Here is a 17343-nt window from a genome sequence, read left to right as displayed (position 1 = left end):
AAATGACGTCATAGTGTTCGACAGCGGCACCAATTTGACAGTGTTGAAATACGCTCGGCGCTTAGGGCGAACAAGGTCACGCCCGAAAGCCACGGTCTTGAGGGGATTACGATGGTCCCTGAAAAGGACGCGACCTTCGATCCTACTTTTCTTTCAATAGGAGGCAGCGCAAAAGTGCTCATTTGTGGAATCCAGCCCTTCCCTTCCGACGTGCTTATGGACTACACGATCCCGTGGAGGAATGAGTTACTCGGTACCGATCACAGCATTCCCACGGCTGAGACCCGGCTGTTCGTGTGGCGCCATCTACATTCGAAAAAATCGTGAATCGGAGGTGCCGCATCACCGCGAGGTGAGGGTGAAGACGTCCTCAACCTCACCTGCGCTCGTGCGGATGCGATCACATCTGGCCGGCAGTCTAGGTCAGGCAGAAAGATGTCGTTCCAACATTACCTCTCCACCCCCCCCCCCCCCGTCAGGTTCCTTGCTATCCGCCTTCCTGGAATACGAAACTATTCTATTGTTTGTATAGATGACATTCTGGCAAGGTTATATATATGACCCAAGAGTATAATATCGCTATTCACGCTGCAGACTATAGCCGTAACGAACCAGGAAACACTTTCCTTGCAATGCCAATTCAGTGGACTGTGCAGGGTCGCCTCGTTCCCGTTTTATAAGCGGCTTTTGTGAAGGACTCACAATTGGTGTCTATCTACGTGGTGCTAATGTCGTCACATTGTCTCGTTCGTCCACGTGGGGGAGGCCCCCTAATTGGTCTCATTATCGTCAGAAGTTGGTACTGGATTATGTGTTCATATCATACCTGGGTAAATTACTTCTAAGATGTAATTAAATTACGTTACTCATTACTCCAGCTAGAATTTAATTGAATTACGTTACTCATTACTACAGTCGAAATGTAATGAAATTACATGGCAATTACTACGAAAAAGTAATGACATTACCAAGTCATTACTGCGAGCTTATAATCACACTCTTCTATTAGTCTCTTCTACATATCAGAGTGCCACGTATGACGTATCGTTCCCCAATGTAGGGACGAAGATGACACAATGTATCCCGGCTACAGGAAGACTGTCAGGAGGATGGGGTCCGCAAACAAGGATTCTCCAATGCCACAAACCGTTAACCTGAACACTCGATACTTTTGTAAAAAGTAATGAATAATGTCATGAAAATTATTGCCCAAATGTAATTAAATTACACTATAGATTACGTAATGTCAAAAGTAGTGCATTACATTACAAATTACCCCAAAAAGAGTAATTAATTGCTGTAATTTCATTACAGTAATGACATTATTACCAGGTATGGTTCATATTCTCTACTGCGTGTATAAGAAATGCCGCTTGCTCTGTTTCATGTGTGGGAGGTGTTTACATCCCCGTTTCTGCAACCGCGTACGACAGGGGGATTATTGAACACTCTAAAAACAGAACTTCACCGCAAAGCACGCTGTGAGCCAACCAGTGCCACGAATGATAGGGTTGTCGCTTCTGATTCGAAGACAGAGGTGGGCGTACGCCTTTTTGTGACAATTTGGACATATCAAAATTGCAACAAAAAGGCGTACGCCCCCGTCTCCCTTCGAATAAGAAGCGACAACCCTATCATTCTTGGCAATGGTTGGCGCACAGTGGTGCTATGCGGTGAAGTTCTGTTTTTAGAGTGAAGAACGAATGGGAAGGGTCGAACGAGCAGGTGTATACTGTACAAAGGGGGCAGAACACTTCCTTCAGTCTGAAGAAGGTCAGTGCCGTCCACTTCGTTTCAGGGGGATTACGTCACGACCGTGTTATGTGATATGTGTTACATATGCGTTATATGACCACATATACAGTGTGTTTCACTTAAATCCCCGGGTTAAATATTTCGCGAACGGCTGCACCAATCGAAGAACTTTCTCTTTTACAAAAATCTGTCCGATACCACGCCCTTAAAAATGAACTTCACCGCATAGCACGCTCCTAGCCAACCATCATCCCGAGTGATATCGTTATCTGCCCTGATTTGCTAAACACGGGAGGCGTACGCCTTTTTCTGACACTAATTCTATTCATAATTGTCACTAAAAAGGCGTACGCCTCCCGTTTTCGACAAATCAGTCCAGATAACGATATCATTCGAGATGTTGGTTGGCTATGAGCGTGCTATGCGGTGAAGTTCATTTCTAAGACTGCACCTACAAATTCCGCACCATCTGAATGAGTAGAAGGCGCTCATTATTGAAATAAAAATTCCCTTCGCCTTCCACACTTATCCACCAATGCGTTACGTGTTCTTGGGTTTTCTTTGCAGCGGGGAGTGCTGAGCATCAGACAGGCTTCGCCAGTTCCCCCCGCCCCCCGGTTACCTGACTAAGATGTGCCCTTTCTTCGCACGGACGAAACGCAGTTAATCACATAGCCTGGTCGTAGTACCTTGACATCCCATGCTTTCCACTTTTTCTTCAGCACTCCCCGTTGCGAAGTCAGCTCAAGAACACGTAATTCATCGGTGGATAAGGGAGTGAAAGAGCGTCCCTTTGCGCTTCACCGCGACCAGCGGCGACAAGAATATGTAAATCGAAACCAACTAATTACTTCAAGAAATGACCCGCTTCGGTGGCAAGTTTTTCTCTAGAACGTGTCCACTGAAGGTCCCAAAAGGGGTAGTACCCATTTTAATGCCGACGGCGCCCTGCTTTAGAAGTTATGTTCTTCACGACACTCATTTGAATTCTTATTTCAATAATGCGCGCCTCTCACTGATTCACGCGTGGTGCAGCTTGTAGGTGGTATTGGACAGGCAGTTGTAAAAAAGAAAGTACTTCGATTGATTCACCCGTTCGTGAATTAGCCAGGGGATATAACCGAAACACCCTGTATTATACGTGCACTACACCTTACACCTACACTCAAAAAACAGAACTTCAAGGGTACTTCAGGACTTCGCTGCCTCAGGACAGGAGCCAGACGGCGCAAAACCATTCTGTCCATCAATCTGACCATATTGCCCTTCTTGAAACTGACATTTTTCTCAACGCTTCTGCGCATGCTCTGTGACCCTGACGGCGCCAGAGGAGGTACCCTACATATTCAATAGATGGCGCCGACTGTGTTCTGGCTCGCGCCAAGAGTGTTTCGCTGGACAGCCGCTAGGATACGACGCGAGTCCGAAAAATGTCTATTATAGGGCAAGACGACAGAAAGAGCTGTTGGAGGTCTGCCCAGGCTAAGTACGGGAGCAAGCGTTGCCTCGTTCCAGCTAGGCACTAGACATTCCTATTTAAAGCGGTATATTATCAACATGAAGAAGAGGAGGTTGTAGCGACCTTTCGTCTAGGTTTCGGAGTGCACCGTATAGGTGATTTTATCAGACCCAGGGACCAAGAGCACGTTCACGAGTATCTGGACTGTCTTTAGCTCGACTAAGACGAATTCAGATCCATAACGCCGACATAATGGGACTTCGTGTTGTGTCTGTCCTTTCGTGTTCCCTAGTCTCGGGGTTTTACATTATGATTATGCATCATCCTCACCAGCTCGCTTGCTTCCTAGCCATGTTTCCATCGTTATATTGGGACAGTCTTGGTGAGATTCAACCATATAGAGCTCTGGACAGAACGTTCAGTTGAGTTGGGCAACCCTACCATATTTATTTTTTCTATTCTTCAATCCAAACCAAAGCAGTATCTAGAATGCCATAATACTTTCCGAGTGCTTCGCTCGCGTGTGAGGAGGAATGAGGGGAATCTCAGCACGACAAACCTTCCTGATCATTTATTTTTTTTTCCAAATGACCCTCTTTCATCGATGCACAACGCCGAGCGTGATTAATAAGACCAATCTGATTACATACGCGACACTAATGATATAGGAATAATTTATCATGAGCAAAGCGCAGCATTGACATACATCTGTAGCTCTTCAACAGCAACTCACTCTCGCAGAGCATGAAGTCGGTCACCAGACGGAATAAACACGCAGTCGTGCAATGAACACGGCTACGTAATCAATATGGCGGTACGTCACTCAGTTTTCTCGTGGCTGACTGCAGTCAAAGAAGACATACCAGGTCCGGTTGCTCCTGACATGGGTTTGCGGTCGCATGGAACAATTTGAATTTCAGATTGGGTCTCCGTTTGGGTGTAACCGGGCGCGAATGGCTTGCTTGTGTCTAAAGGACATTTAATTCGCGTACATGGTCACAGAGGCGTCAGTATACATTTCACAGAGAAAGGTGATTTGGAACAGCGGCGCCTCTGCATGGGTTACGGCTTTGTATAGTCAAGGCTATATAATTATTCCGCCTGACACACATCTGCAAGGCGTGCAGGGAATGCCCGGTATAGCGCATAGCAATGACGTTGGTTCTTACTTGGCAATGGCTTGGCAACGATCTGTGGCCGATATTGTCTGTGGCGGTATACATAGTACTGAAGTCTTGAAGTGGGGTATTTGTCAACATGTGCAGTACATCGTGTTTGGTGTGAACTCCGAGCGTAAGGGATTCTCCCCGGGAGTCTCATCTTGGAGGGGGTGTTATGGGTGGTCCGTAAGGGGTGTGTGACACCCATTTTTTTTTTTTTTTACTATCTGTCAGTTTATTTCTTTCTCAAGATCTTTGGTGAGTTTCAGGGAGTGTGAGAGATGTAGGGAAAATGCATGCAGAGTAGCACGCCGAAGTGACGAATTTGCAAAGGGAGGGTCGTTGCGAAGCGCTCTATGTGTTGAGAATGGAAACTTCATTCGAAATACCGTCGACTTCTCACGTGCTTTTACGGGGGCGGGCATGCGCAGAGGTACTAAAAGTGGTTCGGTGAAAGTGATTACTCCTGTTGATATTCCGAGCACAGATACCCTTAGCAACCTCACCAGTACCCTTCCAAGAACAATCCCTAGGAGCATACAGTAATCAAGTTTACGACGAACTTGGGATAATCATTATTTTGTTGTCGGACTTGATATTTTAAAAAAGTAGGGAATTTTTGAACATGTCTTTTTGGTGGGACGTGGTCACGCTTCACGCATTGTCCCATCCCAAGCAGAACAACCTTTTGACCCAATATTGGCTGAATATTGGCAATATAGGGTCGAGATGGCGTGCGACCCCAAGGACCCTCCAGTTTGCAATACCCAAGCAGAACAATACCATGGTATCGCGAATAGACCTCTCCCTGTATGTAAACAAATGACGTCATAGTGTTCGACAGCGCCACCAATTTGGTAGAGTTGAACTACGCTCGAAGCTAGAAGCGAACAAGGTTGCGCCCCAAAGCCACGTTCTTGAGGGGATTACGATGGTCCCTGAGAGGGACGCGACCTTCGGTCCTACTTTTCTTTCAATAGGAGGCAGTGAACGAGTGTCCATTCGTGGAACCTAGCCCTTCCCTTCCGATTTGTTTCGGTTTCAGTCTGTCTACCAACGTCATGATGACGTCGGGTAGAGGTCTCTTATAGCTGTCGTGTTAGGCTTAGCCAAAGAACGGGACTTCAGGGGGGGGGGGGCGCAGAAAAGCAAATTATTTCGCCGTGACCTACTACAGTTCGTTTCATGCGTCGCGCTAGTTTTGCAGACGACGTGAAAGTTAGCCTCCGTAAACAAGAGAGAGCGCGAATCGGACAAGGAAACAAGGAAAGGCCTTGCGGAGGAAGATGAGCCAGGCGTATACGTATATGACTCCGCCGGATGAAATCTGTCTTCCCGGTCACGGAGAACGGTATTTTCTCCCTCGATCACCGAAAACGGGTCATTTTTTAACGAGGAGATCATCCTATAATAGCATCCATCCCAAGCAGCACAATGTACTGAAAGTCGAATGCAATAGGGGTGGACGGATAGGTGAAAAGCCTCGAACAGTCTCGTGAGGCTACAGAACATTGATAAGGCACATACCTTCCACCCCTATTGCACTCGACTTTCAGTACATTGTGCTGCTTGTGCACAAACAGTGCTCTTAGGAACACGTACGAGTACGATGACATGGAATGCTTCGATGATAGAAGGAATACGTCCGAGGGCCACGTGCTGTGTGGGGCGATGAAGCTGATTACAGTCGACGCCTTATCTGTTGGAGAGATACATTGGTATGATACTCGTAAATCACTACGCGACCCCGGTAATCCACCGACGCCAATGAGGGTTGTCCTTCCGGCGGCTAAGGTGTGCACGGTTTCGGTAGCGGCCGAATTCCAGGGCAAATGCTTGCGATGGATATCTCGAGCTATACGTGCTCGTGTTAGAATGTTTAGAGAGATTTTTAAAGAGATTTATTAGTTGATTCCGCGTTAGGCGTCGCGAAGCAACTGCTGCTATGAGCGGCGTATACCGACGTGGACAAGTGGAGAGAGGACAGCAGGAAGGACGGGGAGCGAGAGAGGTATTAGTATGCGTCCTGGGTCGACTTCACAGGGGAACTGTGCCGACATTCTGCATGGAAGGACTTCGGTCCTCACACCACAATTTTACCACAATTTCACCAGAAACACGCCAGAAAACCCGAATCATCGTCATCACCAATTTCACCACATTACTGCCAGCAATGGGATAGAGTAGACCATAATCATAAAATCAAGTTGTTGTTTTTTCTTCGTCTGGAAGGTGTGCTGAAAATGCCAGGGAAAACCTCAAACAGCACAGCTGCTGGTGGGATTCGAACACACCACCTATACCAGTCTTCAGCACGACCTTGGCTAACCACCACGGTCACGCGGCTGGTTTTGAAGAGATGAGCTGGCGTTAAAGAATGATTGCAATCATAGCATAATCATTTCATAGCCATGGCTATGAAATCTGCGATATAACATTACTTACCATCCACTACCATTTAATGAAAACGCTTAGTAATATATAGTTTTGATAATCAGTCGACCGGTAATTACGTACACTGCTAAGAAAAATGTCAGCATGGCGGGATAGCCCATTTATAAAAACGATTGATTGATTGATTAAAAAAAGGACATCTATGCAGTTCTCATACTTTAAAAAATGTATGGAATAAAAACAAGCACGTTGTACAATCACACATCGTGATTGAAGTATAATGTGGTCTGCAATTCTTTGACACGCGCGTAAAATACATGCGAATGTAAGAGAACGCTCCCATTTTTCTTCCATCTAAAAATTTTTCTTATTTTTTACACAATAAATCAATCAATCAACCAATCAATCACAATTTTTACGCTTTGAAGAGCAAGTCTAAGAATTAAAGCAGTTACATAATTCCATATAGTGGAGGCAACTGCACCGGTGAAAGCATCAAAGACCAACATTTTCGATGAAATCTTGGCCAGCTTGCCGCACCCAAGCTACGATTCCCCATATCACCGAGGACTGCGATCGGTACACGTGTGAACGCCGGGTGTTTCGACGCAAACTTCAGCTCTTTGACCACAGGCCATTTAGCTTGTCCAAAGTACTTGGCCTATGGAGCTCCCCTGCGCATCACTGCCGGGCTCTTCGCTCCCTTTTTACTTTCGTGCAAGCTACTGGCCTCATCGAAGAGCTCTAAACAGAACTCCGACCTGTCTTCGCTTCGCTCTCATCATTAATTCATCCTCTCACATTAACCTCTTTAAAGTGGCGTATCCCTGTTGCTATACCACGGGGAAACAACCCATGTCGTCATCACTTTTTGTTTGTCAGTTCATTTCCATTCAATTTAAATCAGTTTTCATTGCAGCTGTGACACGGCTTTGTTCTTCAAGCGTATGCGTTTTCCTCCGCGTTTTCTATGAGTGAGTGCTAATGCAGATGGAGTTGGTGTTATCTACGCGCGGAGAATATTTTGTATTCAACCAGCGTACGTCCAGCTTCCGTTCAAACGCCTTCATTTCATGATGCAATTGTCAGATAAAAAAAAAAGAGAAAGTCGTTGATTATTATCTGTGGTCAGATTAGGTGTCGTTAGTACATTTCACTGGAAACAATTAAACGCGTCTAATTGAAATATTTAGGGCCGCGCGATGCGAATAACGACGTGACCGGACTTCATGGTTGACCGGTTTGAAAGACACGCTCCCTCGGCGTCGAAAATTCGAATAGTGAATTTCACATTCGTTCCGGATTGGATTGGATTTAATATGAAAGATTAGGAATTGGAATCGAATACTTTCATTTCTTGTATTGCACGCTCATTTCTTATGCTGTATCGCCCTTCTATATATTTTAGCCTTAGCGTGGGTTGAACTTGTATGTTGCAAATAATAAATAAATAAAATATACATTATTTGTTTAGGTATTCGAAGAATACGAATATCGCGCATCCTCGTAAATATGCGATATTGAGAAATCAGAGACGGAAAGATCCAGCAGCTAAAATATATACCCGTTTTATTGTTATTATTTTTTCTTCATATGTATGAGTTTTCGCAAATGCGAAAGGCAGAACGTTTTGCTTTCCGTGTTTTATTTGTGTTTTACTCTCTCTGATATCGGCACCGATGATGCACGAGAACATTAGCTGGCACTTTGTCGAGTATCTTTTACCGGTTCCCCCACAGGGGGCACAGTTCCTCTAGAAGTCGGCCCAGGACGCACATTTCCCCAGGGCGTCAGTCGTGACGTTGCCCACATACGTGAGGCCGACAACGGCAAGCCCTTGCAACATCACCACCACCACCACCACCACCGGTTCCCCCACCCTGCGCTTTTGCTGGACGAGAAACCCCACCTTCCGAATTATGCCAGAATGATTAAAATTTTTATAATATAATTTTCGTACGAGAAATAAAAACATAGTGAAAATATATAATATATGTAATATAAATCTACATTACAGAATTCTATATATTTTTTAACTATCACAAATACTTGGTACCTTACTATCGGGCCAGCTTTTGAGCCCAAGTTTGTCCGATGCATTTCTGTTCACAGTCCTGTTACCTTGTTCAATTCAGTTCCAGTTGCTTCGCGGCGCTAACGGGGGAACTAACAGATTCTTCGGTGATGCATCGCAAGGAATAACTCGTGTGCCTGCGAGTATTTTCTAGATCCCTACTTTGAGGTACTGTATATATAGAACGTCAAAGCAGTAGTTGTTCTTCGTTGAAAGATACTGGACAAAAGTACTTAAAGTACAGTACAAAGTACACGAGTTGAAATGTATTTAAAGTAAAGCCCAAGTATGCTCAATAATGAAATCAATGTAGTACTTCGGCTTCAAGAACCCCTCAGCACTGCATAGATCCGTCACTTTGCACAAATCATCATGCTTTGGCGCATAGGCGGAGAGTTTTCAATCTGCCGGAGGGGGTCGAGGCACAACGCCCCCCCCCCCCCCATACAGAGAGGTCGAGCATGGTATGAAGAATTTCGTGCTGTGACGTTATGAGACGAAGTTTTACAGGATTTTCATCATCATTTGCATGGAACACGCGATCGATTCTTAGGATATCCCTCGAAACTTTCATCTTGAGTGTCAGCTGGGAAGTTACCCGGGGTGGGCCTGACCCCACCTAGGAAATTTCCGGTGGGGGGGGGGGGGCTCAGGCCCCAAAGCCCCCCCGCATTCGGCGCCTATGCTTTGGCGCACCGTAGCGTTACTTGCTTGCGCGCCATACAAAAAAAAAAAAAGAAAAAAATCAAATTACCACCACCGTCATCATCATCATCATCATATATGTGTCTTTTATAGAGGCGTGTCATTTATGTCACCTTCACAGAAACAATTAGGGCTATATAGGAAGAAGAAAAACAAATATGAGGGGCGGACAAGAACCGCTCCCACCCACGGTATAGCGGCACGAAAAACGAAATTTGTGCGCTTTATAGCCTCCAGTACCTGAATCGCCCTAAAGTTGATCCAGTTCCTGAGGTCATCACGTTTCCTCGCGCTCCTGCCCGATAGCGTAATCCGGAAAGTGAGATGTTTGATGGCGGGCACACGTATCCCGCCGCGGTCAGGTTGATGTATAGCCGGTAGCTCTTTCCCATAATCCAATATTGATCTTCGGCCGACACGCGCAAGATACTACAAAAAAAAAAAGAAAAAGAAAACAGGCAGGCCGCAGCTGGTCTTGTTAGATTCCATTATCTTCCGGTAGTCTTTCTAGACGGGCCAGGACGCATAGTAACCCTCTCATAGCAACAGTCGCTCCGCGGCGCTAAAACCGAATAAAAAAAATTCAATTATAAGGAAAAAAAATAGATAGTACATGTACTACTTGGAAACAAAGATAATTGGAGTAGAACAGTATAGATGCCTCAGAAAGCACGGGCTGTGTTGCTTTTAAATATTTGTTTTAAACAATTCGGCTGGCCGATCCCAGGCCCAAGCAGGTACATCCGTGCAGGTACGCAAGCATGAGGTACAATGTTTGATAGTTATAAAATCTAGCAAAATTTAATTTGAAATTAACTTAATTTTCGAGGCAAAGCAAAATCATATACACTATGAGACAAATTGATGTTCTGAGGCTGGAACACATATAGAGGGACAAATGCATACAAAGCCTTTTTATTTGTTCGTTATATAAGTCGCAATTTAAATTGTCCGTCCGTTTCACGGCATTCATCATTTTCTGCGGAACAGAACATTGTTGGGTAAACTGATCTTAAATTGCAACGATAAGTTGTTCATCCATAACGGAACCCCGGGATTCACCGACACAGATTCTTTTAGATTTGTGTCGTTTTCGTTTATGTGTACCCTCAATCTCAGGGTTCCTCAGGGTACCCTTAATCTCAGGGTTCGTCGCCATGCACCAGCTCGCGCCTGTTTCCTCACCATTCTGTCTTTCGGTAAGTTGTCGTCGTTCTCCTGATAAGTTATTATAAAGTTAATAGAAATGGTCGAAAATAAAGTGTTTAAATAGGGTCCCTAAATTACTTTTCGCAAGATGTACCGACTAAGGTACTACCAATGCTAGCAAAACCGTATAAAATATCTTGAGTTCGGTACTTAAGATACGCGCAAGTCTTTTTTTATTTATTTATTCCGTATCAGCGCCGCGAAGCAACTGTGGCTATGAGGACAGCACGAAGGAGTGGGGGACAGAGGGGTTAGTACGCGTCCTGGGCCGACTTCAGAAGGAAGTGTGCTGACATTCATCTGGAACGTATTCGGGAAAACCCGAGGAAAACCTCAGACAGCACAGCCGGTGGTAGGATTCGAACCTGCCGCCTCCCAGAACCCAGCCAACCTTGGTTACCAGTGGTAAGTTACCAGTCGTTACCAGTGGTTAAGGCCTTAACCCGCTCTGTCATGCCGCTGGTGCGCACAAGGCTATAGGGCCGCGTGCGCGAACGTTGACTAGATTCCTCAGTGGTGTCCTCAGTAGATTCCGTAATGCTAGCTTCTGGCACGTGCTACAGACCTCAACGACAGCGTTGCAGAGTTGTCACTCCGGAGTTGGAATGATTCCGGAATCATTCCAGATTTATCAAAGCCTGGAATGGAATTGGAATGGAGTGGCGGCAACTGTCGTAGGGACGGAATGGGAAACGGAATTAGGCATTTTTTTGGCGGGAATGGAATTGGGATGGAATGGTCTGGGTGGCCCGGTGGTAGTTATGGTTTCAACCCGGTGGTTTCAACCCGGTGGTTTCTGCCCTGAAATAACCTTGTCTTCGTGCTTTTTCTGTGCTGGGTAATGTCAGTCTCCTCTAGCATTGCTAGGCTACCCAGCACGGTTACCGGTCCCCCCCTTTTTTTATTGATGGAATTAAATGAATGGAATAGGGATGTCAAGCCATTCCAGAAGTGGGAACTGACCATACCTTTTCATTCCGAGGAACTGAAAGGAATGGAATTATCACAAATGTCGCAAATGGTTGACCCCATTCTGGAACCCTGCTCAACCATGCTCTTCCGTAGAGCAGAGGGGTGGGGTGGGGGATATGTTTATTGAGAAAAAAAGGCAAGGAAAGGTTAGTCAGGCAAAGACCGACTTGCTATTCCTTTCATAAAAAGGAACGGAAAAAAAAAGGAAAGAGAACGAAAAGATATAAAGAACACGAAAAAGGAAAGAAACCAAAAAGAAAGAAAACGAAAAAAAAAATGAAAGAAAACGAGCAGAGCAGAGGCAAAGCTTCTGAGGACGGCACTAAGGAATTTCCTCAGCATGCGTGCAAGGGAGCCCGGATCAGAGGTGGGGAGTAATGCATTACAAAGTAATGCATTACTGGTAATGCATTACTTTAGAGTAATGAGTAATGGTAATGAATTACATTTTGCAAGCAAGTAATGAGTAATGGTAATGCATTACATTTCGACTGAGTAATGCAGGGAGGCATTACTCATTACTTTTGTCGAATGTTCATTGCGCCACGCGAAGATTTGGAACATCCATGTTTTCTTCAACACGCCTTTAACAATGAGCACATGGCAACATGGAAAGAGAAAGGCGCGGCCTGGGGAATTCTGCAAGGGTTCAACAGTCGGCGGTGTGCGTCACAAGTGTCTACATAATGATATCACAGATTTTCTCCTGCGTGCATTTGAAGTAAAGGATAATCAGTGAAATAGAAACATACCCTCCATGAAGGTAACACGTAATTATTGCTGTAGTGATTCACTATTTTGGTATGGTACTGTGTTAGTTTCTCTTGTGCTGTCAGAGGTAGTTTTTCTGCCAGTTTTTCTGTAGGCCAGGCTTCATCCGCCGGCTCCATAATGCTAGAAAAGGCATCTGCAATAAATCTTATCTATAGTTCTTGTCTATCAGACTCGCTTCTGCGGGGATTTAGTGGCATCAATTTGGGGATACTCGGGTGGCTATTGCCTCTAGCAAAAAAAAAGAAAAAGAAAAAGAAAAAAAGCAAGGGAAAAACTTATGCATAGCATCTTTGAGGCTTATGCCCTAAAATGTAAATGTAATGCAGAGTAATGCCATTACTTCGTTAAAGTAATGACATTACTAATGCATTACTAATATCCAAAAAGTAATGAGTAATGTAATGCATTAGTTTTTTATGCAAGTAATGAGTAATGGTAATGCATTACAAAATAAAAGTAATTTCCCCACCTCTGGCCCGGATCCTCGGTAGGCCTATGAAGCACGTGGCGTTATACATACGCACCTTTTACTCTCTGTGCATTTTCCTGTTTACCTACGAGCGGGGCCACCTCTTTTCGCGTTGACAGGTAGTGTGTGACAGCCTGTTACTATACGTCGATACCTCGCGCACCCCTTGTGATTAGTCTTTTCTTAGCATGAGGAAGCCAAGTTGGGAACGGTACGTAGCAATATAAGGCCGCAGAAGATTATCATATGTCAGCAACCGTCTTCCCCTGAAAACCGTTGGGGGACGTTGAAAAGAGGCAAAAGTAATGCGAAACCTGCACCAGAGTTGTCGAAAGCTTCCGCCACGTGACCTGTCACGTCAATCACGAAAGATGATGTTGATGTTGTAAAAAGAAAAAAAAAGATAATAGGGAGAGATAATCCGAAAGAAGCTAAATCCAGTAGCTCTATGTTTCCCGGAAATCGTTAAAGTGGACTGAGTTTTATCGTCGCTGAAGTGGGTATATAGGTACTTATTTGTGCAACACAGAGGACAGCAATTTTTTCTTTAATGCCGATCTTAACGACCTATTCATTTCTACGTGAGCAGAATCATTTATTTTCTATTACGGTCGCAACGCAGGCTTTTAACGCTCTTGGCCTACTGTTTTCTTACTCTTCGTTTCCGGTACTTGATTTGAATTGCCCCATCAAACTGTTTTTACTACTTTCTTCCCTGTTTTATAATTTTGCAGTCCTTCTGCAACAGGTATTGTGAACGTTATACAGGATTAGGGGCGTCGTCCTTTCCGCGTCCTTCCTTCTTCATATCCTTTGTTAATTGTGTCGTGGGACATTACAAGTTACAAGCATCGGGTCCTATTCGTTTATGAGGCATTTATTCCCTTTCATTCTTCGTTGTTGGTTCCGTAGTGCGAAGCGCGATTGTTATGGCTATTAAATGGATATTCCGTATTTCCTTATTTTGTTTACTTAACATATGTTCAGTGCCTATGGCGCGAAAGCAGGCTGGCCCTAAGCTGAACGACTTGCTGACTGAACCGAGCGACACCAGCAATAACAAAAAAGAAAAAGAAAACAACAACAACAACAACAAAAAGCATACGGATAGAATTACTAACGAGAAACTAATAAAATAAGCTAAAAAACTAAGTATCATATTTAATAATAACAATAATAATAGTTCGTTCGTGCTAAAGAGCATCATCACCATAATCTCGCTATTTAGAACGAAATAATGAGTTATTGACCGAATTACTGATCACTTGCATGAACTATTGAGTATCAATTTAATCGACATCAGGGCTAGATTTTTGTCACTATCAGACATGCGCTTGACTTTTTCTCCCGTAGAAATGGAGTTCGCGGTCTCGCACGAAAAATACGACTTCGCGTAAAAAAGAGGCAGGCGCTGTCTCCTTCCGGCGTTCTGCTTTCGAAAAAACCTGTCTCTTGCAACGCGTGCGGTCAGACAGTGATGTAATCACCGTTCGTCCGTCCCGCACATGCTTATGCCCACGGCCAGGAAAAGGGCGTGGAATGCAACAGGACCTTGCCGGCACTCCACTTTCCTACTTGGAGAAAGGCCATAACGGACACGTCCGATCTGGGTTATTATTTTGTCCCCCCCCCCCCGTTTTTGATTGAACAGCTATAAAGTATTGACGGAAGGACATAATCTGCGCACTCCCTTCGGCGTGTTATTGTGCAAATCGTTCCTCAGTAGGCGAAAGTAATAATTGGGAACGATGTCTCTGGAAACGTGACGAGGTGTATCGGATTATGGTGTGACGGTTCGCGTGCATGAATGCACCGTTGCGGATAAGATTAGCCCCCTTGAGGAATGGTTGGCTTGTGTGTGTATGGCGAAAACATTGCCAAGATTGTATACATACGTACAACTGGGGCGAAGTGTCCGTCAACTGAAGCTGTGAGTTAAACCTAAGCTGGCGTTGGTCCAGCTTTATCCGTACATATCGATATGTTGACGGAAGGGGCTTTTTGAGTTAATGGACGACGTGGCCATGCGCCAGTATAATTAAAGACTTTTTTATTCTGTGTTAGCGCCACGAAGCAACTCTGGCTATGAGCGGCATACAGGCGTGCACGGATGGCGAAAGGACAGCAGAGAGGAGTGGGAGTTTGGGGGTTAATATGCGTCCTGGGCCGACTTCAAAGGGAACTGTGCCAACATTCATCTGGAAAGTTTTCGGAAAACCCAGGGAAAACCTGAGACAGCACAGCCGGTGGTAGGATTCGAACCAACCTCCTTTCAGTCTTCAGCACGACCTTGGCTACCACCAATGAGATAATTTGCAGAAGCGAGTTTTAGGGTGCTTGGCAACAGTGGGTTGGAAGGTGGCCGGGGGATTTGAAATGCAAGTGCTGTAGTGCGCGTAGCGGCATCTCCCCCGTACATGTCTCGGGGGGGGGGGGATATGTTTATTAAGAAAAAGAAAGGAAAGGTCAGCCAGACGAAGGTCGGCTTGCTATACTGCAGAGCGGCAAGCTTGCATTCTTCTCCCGCAGCGCCTCTACCGGACTTACAACACAGAAGAAGAGAAACAGAAATAGGGAACCAAGAAAACCAAAACGTTTAAATGAATTAAATAGATTGAAAAAGTTAATTAGTCGTTTTTTGTAAACATATTGTATCGTTAGTATAGTAAAAATATTGATATACAGAAAATCGTAAAACAAATCTGTTTTATTTTTGTTAATGTCTTCGGTCGTTTTGCAGACGACACGCTCACGCGGGTTCTCGAATGCTGCGAGAGCGACGCAGCCAGCTTTTGAGGCCCAACGCTTTTTCCGAGACATAGCGTTCTCATCCAAAACCGAAAGCAACGCGGTTTGGGTTCCGGGCATTCGCTGTCAGGCGAATCATCATCATTATAATAAATGTGCTGTTGTTGTTGTTGGGCTGATGACGCTGTTTCTTTGGGGCCTCAAAGCACTTCACTGCTCTATTCTAAATCTCCACAAAATATCGAGAGCCAATGCATAGGGCTCGACTGCAAATATTATATAGAAAAAAAATAAATAAATAAAGGCGCAGAAAATGAGCCAAAACACCATCTCGCGCACGCACATCCATACTTATCTCCCCGGCCTACGCCGATGCGTATACCAAGTAGGACGGGATAGAAGCTTTAAAAAAGAACACGAAAAAATGCTGGGGGCGGATATGTGAATGCATTTTAAAAACAAATTTTAAAACGCACGCATTGAACGAAAATCAACGTGTAGTCTAACGAGCCTTGGACTCCTGTCCAACACACACGCCCGCACCAGAGGGGACATTCTCAGCAACCCCTCCCCCAGCTGCCCCACAAATATCTTACAACCCTCCTTAAAAAAACAAAGAAAAAACAGAAAAGAAAAAATCCTGTAAAAGAAGCAAAAAACGCCTAGAACGTACAGAATTCCTACGACCTCCTGAGCTCCCGACGCCCGACGTCCCGTTTGGCTGACATTTCCTTCTTTTATTTTTTTCTTTGTCTAAATAACCCCCCCAGAGAAAAAAATCTAGCTCCAACCACTGCCCTCCAGGTCAAACTCCATAATGTGAAAAACCTGAGCCTGCGTACAACTAGGGGGACAGGACAAACAGACTACTCAATCTATGGCATGCGTCTATGCCATAGTCTCAGTCACACCAGGACCTAAGCTGTTCGACAACCCTTCCGTTGCAATCCACCGCGTACACCCACGAAAAGACATAACGTTCAACGTCATCCTCACCTTGAATTCCATCGACGTTCTGGTACGAATAATGGCTCGAAGATGCTACAAACGTGTAGGGCGACTCGTGCGCGGGCCTGGGTGCAGTGTACACGTGCCTGGGCAACATGGAGTCACAGGACTCCGCGGGTCCCCCCTGAGGGAAAGCCCGGGGTCTGTGGGCTGCAAACTGCAGCACGACGAACGATGACACCAGGAGCTTCCACATCCCGCACGACGTAATCCTATGTGGTGTGTGTGTGTGCGTGTGTGCCTCTCCAAAGAGCCACTCCGGTACAGTGAGTGATCTGCAGGGCGAAGAAAGCGCGACCACCGTCAACGAGAGGCGAGAGGAGGACGAACGAGGTTCCGGAGAGGGATCAACTACAGGAGGTGACCGCCACCGGATTCGGCGTCGTTCCGCGGGGCGCCTTCGTGAAAACACTTTCCACTGACATCGTCCGCGCGTGAGCTCTTCGTCGAAAGCAGAAATGGACCTCTGGGGCGGATAGGGTCAATACGCGTCTGCGCTTGTCCGGACGGATGCTTTGCTGTGCTTGCAGCCGTATAGATGTGTTGCGGTATAGAACTGCATGAATGCTTCGCTTGAGAGCGTACACTCATCGTGCTAGAAAGGAACCAAAAGCAA

At 45.4% G+C, this 17343-nt stretch overlaps 1 protein-coding gene across 1 annotated transcript in view; it reads right to left on the bottom strand.

The window, feature by feature from the left end:
* LOC135368266 (uncharacterized) overlaps positions 1-17114 on the bottom strand; it is a 46895-nt gene extending 29781 nt beyond the window's left edge. Inside the window, exon 1 of the mRNA XM_064601435.1 lies at positions 16716-17114. Within this exon, the coding sequence (XP_064457505.1) occupies positions 16716-16923 (208 nt within the window). The 5' untranslated portion in view covers positions 16924-17114. The remainder of the gene's footprint in view (positions 1-16715) is intronic.
* Between the last annotated feature and the right edge of the window lie 229 nt (positions 17115-17343).

This window comes from Ornithodoros turicata, chromosome 9 (genome assembly GCF_037126465.1).
Source record: "Ornithodoros turicata isolate Travis chromosome 9, ASM3712646v1, whole genome shotgun sequence".
NCBI classification, from domain to species: Eukaryota; Metazoa; Arthropoda; class Arachnida; order Ixodida; family Argasidae; genus Ornithodoros; species Ornithodoros turicata.
The sequence above is the reverse complement of the archived record's forward strand: the minus strand, read 5'-3'. Positions and strand labels throughout refer to the sequence as shown.